This window comes from Periplaneta americana, chromosome 12, assembly GCF_040183065.1.
Source record: "Periplaneta americana isolate PAMFEO1 chromosome 12, P.americana_PAMFEO1_priV1, whole genome shotgun sequence".
Classification (NCBI taxonomy): Eukaryota; Metazoa; Arthropoda; class Insecta; order Blattodea; family Blattidae; genus Periplaneta; species Periplaneta americana.
Window position 1 is genome coordinate 176194930 of NC_091128.1, and position 13900 is coordinate 176208829.

A 13900-nucleotide genomic window follows, 5' to 3' on the forward strand; every position below is an offset into this window, starting at 1 on the left:
CTCATTTAGAGCATCTGTTGTCAAATTTGGTTAGTGATAGTGTTTTATTACCTTTATGGTCTACGCAACATTATTTTTCATACTATTTATCTCAAGTTTCAAGTCCACGAAACAAGTATAATAAGTAGTTAAAAAAACATGACACGGGTGAATGAGTAAAATGTGTATACATACATACATACATACATACATACATACATACATACATACATACATACATAAAATGTAATGGAGATTCGGAATATGTAAATTTTATATAGGGTGCCAAAAAATAAAGTTTACTGTCACATCCTGTATGCCTGAATAACTTTTTTTTTCGAACACTGGCATCATACTGTATGGTTTATATAACAGCTTTTGTCTTTTTGTAAAATTTAAATTTAAGAATTTATTAGCAATATTTCATACTTATTGATCACCCTGTATATGTATATATATATATATATATATTTTTTTTTTTTGTTCCGTCAACTGTCCGAAGACAGGTCTGAACCTAACAACTGATACAAACAAGGCACTACTTATGAGGCAATTAGACCAGGAGATAATGGGGTAGGGTGGCCAGCCTGTATATTGAAATTCAGAAAATTCTGAAATGCATTTCGAAAAGAACGTAATTTTCGTTGTTTTCTGTCCTAAAAATTCTAGGTCTACCGACAAACAAGTTAGCTTGTAATGCTTCTTGCCTTCCCAGCAATGCAGTACACAAAAATGCCTGTCGAGTTTGTTCTTTTCTAAGTAGGAGCAGTACATTAGTTTTTATTGCATTTTCCTCTTGTAAAATAGCCAACGCGAACTACACGCATGACATGCTGATCTCCCTCTTTCTCCGCAGGATAAGTTCACTTGCAAAGTCTTCATTCCAACCGCAATTCGGGAAAAGAAAATCTATGCACTGTGCTAGAGACAGGAAACACGGATGCACGGAAGATATAGATCTGAAAGGTGGAATTAGAAATGAAGGGTAGCGAACTTGATTGCCCTGTTGTGCTGTTTTACGACGTTGAGTCACAAATGCAGACCATATTCATTACACAGAGTATGTACTTAATAATGTTGCATGACTCACTGTTCAGTCTCGTAGTTTTTCTTGACGTATTTAGCTTATTTGCCCGATAATTTTGAAGCTTTTGGAAATTACAGTTGCAAAAAATGTTCATTAAATTAAATTCATTCCGTGTTCTAGCAATAGAATTTTCGATTTTCCAAAAATAATTGGTCCTAACATATATAATTAACCATCCTGAAACCGAAAATCGCTTTTTTTGAAATTTTTGTTTGTATGTCTGTCTGTCTGTATGCCTGTATGTTTGTTACCTTTTCACGCGATAATGGCTGAACGGATTTCGATGAAAATTGGAATATAGATTAAGTTCGTTGTAACTTAGATTATAGGCTATATGGCATTCAAAATACATTATTTAAAAGGGGGGTTATAAGGGGGCCTGAATTAAATAAATCGAAATATCTCGCTTATTATTGATTTTTATGAAAAATGTTACATAACAAACGTTCTTTCAAAATCATTTCCGATAAGTTTTAGTCTTTGAAAAATTTTGATAGGACTGATATTTAATGAGATAAATGAGTTTTAAAATTAAAATAACTGCCATCTAAGGCCGTGTAATGAATTAAAAAACAAATGACTTCGTCTATAAGGGGCCTTGGACAGCAACAATCGAAAGCTATGAATCATAGCCTGCAGAAAATGTTTCTGTGTTCGTATGAAGCAATATCGGAAGCTAAATTAACCGATTTGTAGAATTAATTATTATTTCATCATTGGAAAGTGTAGTTTCTCTGTATGGACATAATGCTATAATGTTATTACAGTAACTTCTGAGTGAATTGAGGACAGGTAAGATTAAAATAGCTTCTTATGCACCGAATACTTGATAGGCTATTTTGTGTATTCGTTTCCTGTATTTCTTAAAATAATGTTTATCTCAGAAAATTAACGACCAACGAGAGTGTATTGATTTAGTATGCAGTAATAATACGTTAGCTTAGCATTCCATTATTTTATAATCCGAATTTTAACTATGCTCAAATGAATCGAGCTAAAATACATAAAGTACATATGCATTAAATGCAATGCAAAAAAATTGGGTAATGAGCCAAGCAGATTATGTTGCCCTGTTGTAAAATAAAATTTGTTCCTCCTGAGATTCAAGATCCCCATAACAAATTGAAAACTTACTTATCGGGGTACATCCGTTATCAACACAGTTTTTATATAATATAATATAATATAATATAATATAATTTAAGTTATTTGAAGGGTTCAGAACCATAGTGGGTCAAGCGCCATTTACTGAATACGTAGAAAACAAGAGTTAAAATTAAGTTATTACCATAATTCAATGGAAACCTATAACAAGTAAAATAAAGTATACACATTAAATGTAAATGATGTCAATGTTCATTGAACTATGGATGCATGTAATAAAAATTAAGAAACATGTTAAAGGAATTGTCATTGCTCCAAATGAGTGCTCTGTGGACCAAAATGATCGCATTTTAATTATTTAAATATAATTTAAATTAAGTAACATATTAAACGATTTATCCTTCTATCAAACACGAATGTTCCCTGGATCAAACGTCCTATTTTAATTATGTAATTACTTTATATTTATTTCTAACGGGTGCAGCGGAGCGCACGGGTACGGCTAGTCATTAATAAATTTATACTGGCACAGTAGAAGAAACTGTTGCTAAGCTATGTAAATATAAAATAAATATTTCAATACTAAAATATTTTCGTTCCTAAACCATTTGTAGTAGGTTTACATAATTATTTACAAAATAAGCCTTTAACGATCTTACTAATAAACTGTGTATGATTTTTATACGAGACTTACGCAAAGCTGGGACAGAAAACGTTACTAATAAACCATGCATAAGCGATGGATGTATAAACAGTGTATAACTATACATGGGAATTGCTTTGCTGTAGTTATACAAACGAAGCCCCCTGTTTAAGCGTTGTACACAGGGAAAAAATGGCCGCCCCTCAAACAGCTGTTCGTATCGATTGTCATTTTATTATAATGGTTGCCTAGTAACCACAAAACAATAAATCAGAGAGCAAGAAATAATTAGAATAATATTGCTGTAGCTGTGTTCTTTGATCAAAATATAGCGTGATGATCGATCATTTCCAGTTGTACTATCGATACTTAGCGTGGTACACTTGCACACACTGTTGGATGCAATAAGTAATCCAGTTATTCTGTAACTTTCGCAATAACAGTTCTAATATTAGTTCTATAACAGTTGTGTTGTTATATACGACTTGTATAGTGATTATTAGTCAGTTGTTGAGTTCTTGTTGTAAGTAAGTTACAAGATTACAAGATTTTTATTGCAAGCAAAAATTACATACAATAACAAAGATTTTACAATACTATTGTAATACTCGTATATGAATATTCTTCAAAATTCGAAATTGATTACAAATCTCATAGTCAAATAGCCTACATATTACAAATTATTGTATAAATACAAGGTAGCTGGGTCACACCCGAAAAAGCAAGATGCTTGAGGTCGGGTGTGACCAATAATGAAAACTGGATAGAAGAAAAAAAGTAATAAAATAATAATGAATAAAATAATAATATTAATAAGAACAATATTATTATTATTATTATTATTATTATTATTAATCTGATTCTTTACAAACTTGAGATACCTGTAAATTAAAGAAGAACAAGAACTCTGGCATAACAGCCCCGAAGTTTCTCCACAGACCAAGATGTAACTTTATTTATTAACATTAAAATAATACGTTTTCAATTTGAAACTTTCCTACAATTCAGTTTCGTATATTTTAGTAGCTTTTTATTTATTTGAACAATGCTACACATAAAAGACTGTTGTATTCAACAAATAAAACAAAATAATATAAAACACGGTCACCTAGAAAATTACACATTGCAATTCACAAAATGACAAACGTCCAGTTCAAAACTAAAAGGTAAAGGTAAAGGTATCCCCGTAACATGTCATGAAGGCACTTGGGGGGCATGGAGGTAGAGCCCCATGCTTTCCATGACCTCGGCACTAGAATGAGGTGGTTCAAAACTAATACGTAACTAAAATACATAATAAATAAAATGAAGATATAAATTATGATTGTGCAAAAAATAACATGCATAACACAGCGTTAAGTGCATAACAGTCTCGGAAATTAAAAAAAAAACTCTGCGCAAGCGCCTCGTTTTTGTCAAACATCCCGTCGCCTCTGTTATGGAGCACTTACCAACCTACAGTCGAGCCGTTCTTATTTCCGGCGTGGCCACGCCTTCTCTACTTTTGGCGCGAAGAAGGTAGGCAATAGCGGTGTTGCTAAATCTCTGACAAGCCAACAGTGAACGAACGCAGTTCTAATAGCTGGTTGTCGAACAATCAGTCGGTATTGTTGTTAGTTCTGTGTTATCGCTGAGTTTTCAGCATCATAATGCCGCGGAGGAGTCGGAAGATCATCAATTCGCAAAGCAGAGAAATGATTCTTAGCGTTAGAGATTATTTCGAAAATGAACGTAAAATAAGAGTAGTTTATTGCCTTTAATGCAAGTGGTGCAATGAACAGCTGATGCGTGTGATGTGAACAAGTTCACGGTTTCTCAAATAACGACAGAGAAGTACGGACAATCCGGCAAAGAAGAAAATAAACTGAGAACTATGGCTGCGGCAGGTACTAACAATGATTGTAGCGATCTAGGCGTAGCACCTCTAAATTGAACAATACCGTTAGGCAAGGTTCTTCGTGTAATTTTTTCATGTAGCAATGACTTATATGACAAAATTTTTAGTACTAACATATTTTACTTAATTTACAGGATGTGTGGTTTTAATTATTCATTCACATAAAAAATGTTTATTTATTATATTTTACAGCTTTCTCCCAGTTTAGTAATTTCTAATTTTGTTTCTGTATTTACGAAAATCGTTACTTCAAATGGTCGGAAAAACCAATTATAGCACAGCATGGTAAGTCTTCTGTGTCCTGGGATGCTAGGATCAACAATAACAATAATATATAATATTATATATTCATATATTACTAATTATTTATCGTAGGAAATAATTTTTCGTTCGATGTTTAAGACTACACATGTGCTAAAACTTCGTAAAGAGTACAAGGGTAGATTTGACAACACAGTAACATCCACCGTGAGCGGGAAGCGGTATGTCGTCTGCATAACCTTGACGACAACCACTGCCAGTGAAGCAGCGTGTCAGCTGACCAGAAGCTGTCGTGTGATTTGCTGCCGAAAATAAGAACGGCTCGACTGTAGTATCGCAATATACTATTGTCTGTCATCTATGGAGTTATAACAGTGTACACAGTTTGAAGGGAGATTTCGACGTGAGTTGGTTAACAGTTCCCCAGTTAGTAGACAAGCCGAAGAAGAGAAACTGTGGACATTCAAGTTTTGAAATATCACGCTGAAGTAATGAAGTTCAAAAGATTTGACGACAGATGAAAGTTCCAGTGATTCCGGTCATTTTATCTGCTGCAGAAGTAGTTCCAAAGTCACATAAAACATAACTTTCAAAGTTACCCTGAACAACAAATATCTACGTGGAATGTAAAAGCGGGAATATTACAGAAATGCCATATTACAAAAAGTTGCTCGGGCTTGGCTTATGATCTGTACGGCTTGGCAAAGGCTGCCCGTCAAAGGAGCAGAGCCGAGAAAGAAAATCAAAGAATGATTTATTAGCTTTTATTTCATTTCGTTTATTAACGTTCCAACCAACTGTATGTGGGCTTTGGCAAGCTAGCACAAAGGGATACGACATAATATAATTATAAAGTTGGTATGTGCATAGTTTTTACTGGCAGTTATGTCGTTAAGTAGGTAGGTAAATGAATTCGCCATTGAGGCTTCAAAGATCTGAGACAAAGATCGTTAATTTGACAAAACAATTCACAGTTATTATAAATTTGGGCACAGAAGTAAGAGATTGCGAAATTGTGTTATAGAAAAGAATAAGACTTCTTGTGCCTTCAGTTAGGTCACGTAAGACACTATTATTATGAACATTGCTGGCCACAGATAAAAACTTACGTGCTACAGCTTACGTTATTGAAATGCAATAATGAAATATTAACTAAACACTGTTTCAAATATAAACAAACTTATAATAAATATAAACAAATATAAATAAACTTATAATATTAGATTATTTATATTTCTAATAACCAAATAAATGGAATAGATTTACGTCTGTTATTTCATATAGATAGACAATACGTAAATCACAAGATGGCCAGATAAAAGTAGCCCTTGTAAGTATACAGCAGCCGTGGCGAAAATGTGTTCGTGCGTCGAGGCACTGTGTAACCTGCAACATGCATAGCACCTATAGAGGGAGGCGGACACCCGAAGGGGAAGTGAAGCAACTGTCTAACTTATTAACGGATTTTCATTTTCCTTGCGTCAAGCACTTAAATATAATTTTATACAGTACAAAGTTACAAACTAATGTTTAGTACGTGTAACGAAGAAAGAAATGAACAAGAAAACATAGGACACATTATCACAACCTAAAATTAACTGTCTTCAGAATGTCTCTGGGACGAAGTTTCAAAATCAGGAATTATGTTACTTACTGCCAGTCGTAGTTGATCGCGAAGGTATTTGTCTGTCAGTCGTGATCTAAATTTGGTTTTTACTATTTTCATTGTATTTCAGTTACTATAGGAGATTTGAATAATATTCTCCGGTTATTGTTCTACCCTTTGCGAGATAGTCAATTATGATTAGGCCTATACCCATGGAATCCCAGAACACTTTCCCAGCCGATCGAATAGCTTTTGCTTACTTTGGAGGCGGAGAATCCGATGTTAACAAACGCGGAACACACCTTGTGGAGACTTGGACATGTCTAAGACGATTAAGTTGTGGCACACCCGTTCAGTTGAGATACGCATAACCTTGCTAATTTTCCGCACTTTCATTGACGGCCATTCAACACATATCGTGAATTTTTTCTACGATTTCCTTACTTGTTGCTGCTACTGGACGTTCACTGCGTGGATCGTCTTCACACTCTCTCGACCATGTTTAAATAGTGCCGCACATTTTTTCACATCGAAAACGCTGGAGCAGATCCCCACAATGTATCATCCATGTCTGCTTTAATTTCTGCTGGACTCGTTTCCTTTTTCACAAAATATTTAATGACAGCACGAAGGCCGATATTTTCCATTGTTGCCAATCTGTCCGGCGCACTAACTTCAAAATTAAACTACAGAAAATATAGTCAACAGGAAATTATTATTTTTCCTGTTTGAACTAATGTAAAATGGCTGCTAACAATGACAGCATTGTCGACACGTTTCCAGTGCCATCTATATGTCAGACCACGAACTTTTCAAACGCGCCTCGTAAAGTTAATATAAGAATATTGTCCTGTTTATTACAGACTACTTAATAATGCCAAGTTCATGGTCAACTTCAAATAAGCCTTGGAGTGGGACTGATTATATGATTATGTCTCGTGACGAGAATATCCTTTGAAAAGGTGGAAAAATTCAAATACCTGGGAGCAACTGTAACAAATATAAATGACACTCGGGAGGAAATTAAACACAGAATAAATATGGGAAATGACTGTTATTATTCGGTTGAGAAGCTTTTATCATCCAGTCTGTTGTCAAAAAATCTGAAAGTTAGAATATATAAAACAGTTATATTACCGGTTGTTCTTTATGGTTGTGAAACTTGGACTCTCACTTTGAGAGAGGAACATAGGTTAAGGGTGTTCGACAATAAGGTGCTTAGGAAAATATTTGGGACTAAGAGGGATGAAGTTACAGGAGAATGGAGAAAATTACACAACACAGAACTGCACGCATTGTATTCTTCATCTGACATAATTAGGAACATTAAATGCAGACGTTTGAGATGGGCAGGGCATGTAGCACGTATGGGCGAATCCAGAAATGCATATAGAGTGTTAGTTGGGAGGCCGGAGGGAACAAGACCTTTGTGGAGGCCGAGACGTAGATGGGAAGATAATATTAAAATGGATTTGAGGGAGGTGGGATATGATGATAGAGACTGGATTAATCTTTCTCAGGATAGGGACCAACGGCGGGCTTATGTGAGGGCGGCAATGAACCTGCGGGTTCCTTAAAAGCAAGTAAGTAAGTAGTTCATGGTGCAGTACTACTAAAATTTTGAGCCTGACCTACCAAAAATAATTTTTAGTACCGTCTCTAATAAGAAATAAATACATACGACCCAGTTTGCATTGTCTTTGTATTCACAATTTTGTTTTCTTCACAGGTTTGAGGAAAGTTTATCCTTACTATTTCACCTTCACGACGTTCACAAAAGGGCGTTGGGTAGGCGAGAAGATCCTGGACGTCTTCGCTAGAGAGTTCAGAGCACATCCTGCAGAAGAGTATGTAAGTACACAGCTCAGTTGTATGAAACCATTCGAACGGGCATGAAGATGAGTTTCTTTGGTGGTTGAGTGGTTGATATTTTTACAATCAGAGCCAGGATCTCGTATTCGAATCTTTCTGTGGGCATTATAATTTTAAGGGCTGATGATAGGGATTGGATTAATCTTGCACAGGATAGGGACCGATGGCGGACTTATGTGAGGTGGCATTGAACCTCCGGGTTCCTTAAAAGCCATTTGTAAGTAAGTAAGTAAGTATAAAAGTCCTTAGAAAGCTCTGTTCAGAATTGGCATCAAATTAATATGCAGCAACTTAAGTTGTCCCACGTCATAACCTCGTGATTATTTCGGACAGTGTATGGGACCGGTGCTCACCCAGAATTGTGATGAATTAAGGGGCTAGGTACAACTTACAAGCAGTAAAATTTTGAAAATATTCAACTTTTTTTTTTTGCTCCATTACTGTAACTTGTACAATAATGAAAATTACTAGGTATAAAACACTGTCCTTATGCTATATACAAAAAATATTTTACAATAAAAAAGTATTTATATATTTTTACAAAAAATTGTGAAGCGTTTCCCTTATAACTCATACACTTTTCAACTTTTTCATGTTCTCTCTCTTTTATTCTACTTCTAAAACTCATGTTTACAATATCATGCATGCTCTTTCAACTACATTCCTTAATCAATAATATTTTTTTTTTGTTTTATGTTAAAACAATATACTGATATTTGACTATTTTTTAATTAATTAATTTTTTATTAAAATTTCTCCAAGATAGAGAAGTTATTTTGCATCATTCAATAGCTGTGACATGTATAAATATACACAAAAAGTTTAATCACAGAATGTTGGATAGTTTTTGAGTTACCAGGGAAAGAGTTCTTGAAAATGTAATTTACGGAAAATGAGCGTTAAACATTTTTACGTAGGCTATAATTTCTTGAAACCAAAAATCACGCCCTTGTGTTTACAAACAAACACCCATTACTAAGATGGCTACCGATGTGAGAAATTTAATCTCCAAACTTTCTCATCAGCTGGTATGAAAAATATTGCTTAAAATAACATTTATTAGAGTGGACGTGACGCTATCCTCTCTCAGGAGAGACTAAGGTTTGCAGCATCCTGCCTTTTAAATCATAACTCAAAAACTGTTGCAGATATTGACATGTTTTTTTCAGTAAAATGTACTGGAATAATTTGTGCATTAAATAAAAAATATTCTGAAAAATCGATTTTTTTGAGGTCTTAAGCTGAACTTAACTCCTTAAGGGAGCTACAGTGAGTAGCGATATCCAGTTTCGAGAGTCGCCTATAATAACTAACCACACGTTACCCCGTATACTGGTTGGATGATTGTTCACTTCGGCTGAAGCATGTGGACGCGAAACCAGCAGTTATCGTGATGGTTCTTGGCCCTCTATGGGATGTCGCGCCATAGTTTATTTTGTTTTGTAATTTAAATTAATATGATGTAAAAATCATCATCATCATTGGCGCTACAGCCCTTGGTGTGCCTGGGCCTCCCTTAGTAATTGTCGCCATCCGTCTCTATCTTGTGTAGCAGCCTTCCAATTCTTGCACCCTAACTTTCTGGCATCCTCTTCCACTCCATCAATCCATCGCAAGTGCGGTCGACCTCGTCTTCTCTGACCTCCCGGATTTGTTATTACAATTTTTTTGCAAGGTTCACTTGGGCCCATGCGTATTACATGTCCTGCCCACCTCAATCTGCTAGTTTTAACTGTATTGATTATATTTGGCTCTCCTAGAAGTCTATATAATTCATAGTTGCATCTCCTCCTCCTCCAGAGACCTTCCTCAAATGTTGGGCCATAGATCCTTCGCAGAATCTTTCTTTCGAAAATCTCCAGTCTTTTTTCATCATTTTTGGAGATTGACCACGTTTCTGCCGCTGATGTAAAAATAGAGAAGATAATTATTTATTAGGGCATACATCTGCAGTGCCTGGGAAAAGTGGCACAAGTCAGTTTCCACAAACCTTTTTTGATAATTTATTGACAACTTACACTGGTTTATGTCGATTTGATTTTTTTCTGTATGAATTATTGTAATGGGAGAAATACTTATGTCTTTTTTTTCCAAGCGAGCAGATGTTCCGTAAGTTGTCAATAAATTATCAAAAAAGGTTTGTGGAAACTGACTTGTGCCACTTTTCCCGAGCACTGCAGAAATGATACAAATTATTTATTATTATTATTATTATTATTATTATTATTATTATTATTATTATTATTATTATTATTATAATTTTTCATACACTGAATCAATTGATTTAGGACCTTTCTATACTTTTAAGGTTCATTTTGGTTGAAGATGTTCTCTTGAACTAGGAACATTTTTAAAGCTTTTTTAACTACATTTTTCATCCATGTTGAATCTTTCATACACTACTTTTAACACTTGAATATAAATAATTGATTAAATGGCGATATTACTCGTGTTAATTATGTAAGCATGTGTGGCTTACAGCTGTTTCGGTGCTATTCGACACCATCCTCAGAGCCTACTAGATCTCGGCGCTATCACAACTTCGCTGCCTGTTGTGTGGGTGCGTTCGTGTGATGAAGAGTTGTGTCAAATAGTGTGTGTGTTCTGAAATTGATCTGTATGTGAAATATACAGACACACTAAAACACACCCCAGTCAAATTCTCAACACACAGATCAATTTCAGAACACACACACACTACTTGACACAACTCTTCATCACACGAACGCACCCACACAACAGGCAGCGAAGTTGTGATAGCGCCGAGATCTAGTAGGCTCTGAGGATGGTGTCGAATAGCACCGAAACAGCTGTAAGCCACACATGCTTACATAATTAACACGAGTAAGATCGCCATTTAGTCAATTATTTACATTTTTTAAACTAGGCCTATGTTATGAATAACTGGTTGACGGAAATATCCATGCGTACTTACATTACATATGTCGGCTTATTTTCTTATATCAAAATTTAAAGAGGGGCTAGAAGTGGTCTGTATAAAGAAGATTTTAAAAATACAAACATGAACACAGTCGTTTTATGCATGACTACAGTGGGAACTGAGAAATATAATTAGTCGAGTCCACATCTGTGGAGTAACGGTCAGCGCGTCTGGCCGCGAAAACCAGGTGGCCCGGGTTCGATTCCCGGTCGGGGCAAGTTACCTGGTTGAGGTTTTTTCCGGGGTTTTCCCTCAACCCAAATGCTGGGTAACTTTCGGTGTTGGACCCCGGACTCATTTCACCGGCATTATCACCTTCATCTCATTCAGACGCTAAATAACCAGAGATGTTGATAAAGCGTCGTAAAATAACCTACTAATGAGCAAATGCTGGGTAAATTTCGGTGCTGGACCCCGGACTCATTTCACCGGCATTATCACCTTCATCTCATTCAGACGCTAAATAACCAGAGATGTTGATAAAGCGTCGTAAAATAACCTACTAATGACCAAATGCTGGGTAAATTTCGGTGCTGGACCCCGGACTCATTTCACCGGCATTATCACCTTCATCTCATTCAGACGCTAAATAACCAGAGATGTTGATAAAGCGTCGTAAAATAACCTACTAATGAGCAAATGCTGGGTAACTTTCGGTGCTGGACCCCGGACTCATTTCACCGGCATTATCACCTTCATCTCATTCAGACGCTAAATAACCAGAGATGTTGATAAAGCGTCGTAAAATAACCTACTAATGAGCAAATGCTGGGTAACTTTCGGTGCTGGACCCCGGACTCATTTCACCGGCATTATCACCTTCATCTCATTCAGACGCTAAATAACCAGAGATGTTGATAAAGCGTCGTAAAATAACCTACTAATGAGCAAATGCTGGGTAAATTTCGGTGCTGGACCCCGGACTCATTTCACCGGCATTATCATCTTCATCTCATTCAGACGCTAAATAACCAGAGATGTTGATAAAGCGTCGTAAAATAACCTACTAAAAAAATAATTACTTGCTAAGAAAAGGTTGCGAGATAAATTGATCATCGAATTGGGTTGCAAGTGTTCTGAACAAGTTTAAGCTGCACTTTCAATACTCATGTGTAGTGGAGGGGGCAGATTGGGCACTGGTTAACTTTGCGCAGGCATTTGCTAATGAATAACCCCCTGCTGGCGCTGGTTGGTCCTGCATTGTGGGACACTGTAGTGAGTTTTCAGACACAATGACCGAACAGGGGAACAAAATAAAGCTGTGAGGAACAAAATTGTTTGAATCAATAAAACACGTAGTAAATTACAAATTTGTAATGTTTCACGGAAAGAGGGTCCTTAGCTTCCAGAAGCAAATTTTACATCACGACTAATAATATTTATTTATTATTATACAGGGTGTATCTAAATTGGTGTCAAATATTTCGAGGACGTGTTCCTAACATCAAAACAATTAAAAAAGTTAATAAGAACATGGGTCTGAAAACCATTCGTTAGGGAGTTATTAAAGGATTTGTCCCTTCATTGACCGCTGATTGTTTGGTGTTTTTTTTTTTTTTTTTTTTGCTTGTATTTTGTAGAGCAAAGAAATTAGAAGAAAATGTATTCTGTGAGTGAACAGAACGAAATGATTTGCATCATTTAATTGATGATGTGCTTCTGGGCGTCATCCAACGAATGTGTTTTAACACGATGCTGCTCCAGCTCATTTCAGCCTGATAGTTCGTAATTTTTTTAATGCTCGATTTCCCCAAAGATGGATTGGTCGAAGGGGATTCATTGCATGGCCTGCTCGATCGCCTGATTTGAATCCAATGGATTTCTTCGTCTGGGGACATTTAATGTCCCTGGTTTATGCGACTCCTGTACTTAATGTTGATATTCTAAGAGCGTATCCAAACTGGACTTCACGAAATACGAAACACTCCATGAATTTTCAACAGAGTACGCCAGACCATGTAACGCAGGTTTAGGGGATACATCGAATCAGGAGGAAGCCACTTCGAGCAGTTTTTGTAACATTAAGTTTTGTCCTGTAACTCTGAAATAAATTATTTTGAGACCAATGTTCATATGAACGTTTTGTAATGTTTTTGTGTTACGAACACATCCCCGAAATATTTGACACCAATTTAGATACACTCTGTATATATGTTATTCATAAATTTCGCTACACAGAACTAATTAAATCGAAACAATGACGGAATTTCGACCACATGCTAGTAGCACAGTCTAGTATATACAGTCACGAAGCTTGAGTTGTGAGGGTGCTAGGAACAATAGACTGTGCCGGTACTATTTCGCATTGTCTGTAATGAGGCGATATTAGCGATCCAAGTGGTTAGCAACTATCTATGGATGCATATTTACTACGTATTGAGCTTCGCGACTGTATATACTAGACTGTGCTAGTAGTATTGTTTGTTTTTATATTTACTTTTTCTCCTGCTTAATTTGGAGAGGGCTACAATCGGAAAAATTCAAGCAGTCGCTGAACCCCAGAGACTTAT

The 13900-nt window shown here is 35.9% G+C and overlaps 1 protein-coding gene across 2 annotated transcripts in view; it reads left to right on the forward strand.

Annotated features, from left to right (window-relative positions):
* The window catches only part of LOC138711233 (pseudouridylate synthase RPUSD2-like), a 1031543-nt gene that overhangs the window by 945719 nt on the left and 71924 nt on the right, over nt 1–13900 (forward strand). For both annotated transcript variants that reach the window (XM_069842639.1, XM_069842638.1), the window contains exon 4: nt 8307–8428. In XM_069842639.1, coding sequence (XP_069698740.1) covers nt 8307–8428 — 122 coding nt within the window. The remainder of the gene's footprint in view (nt 1–8306; nt 8429–13900) is intronic.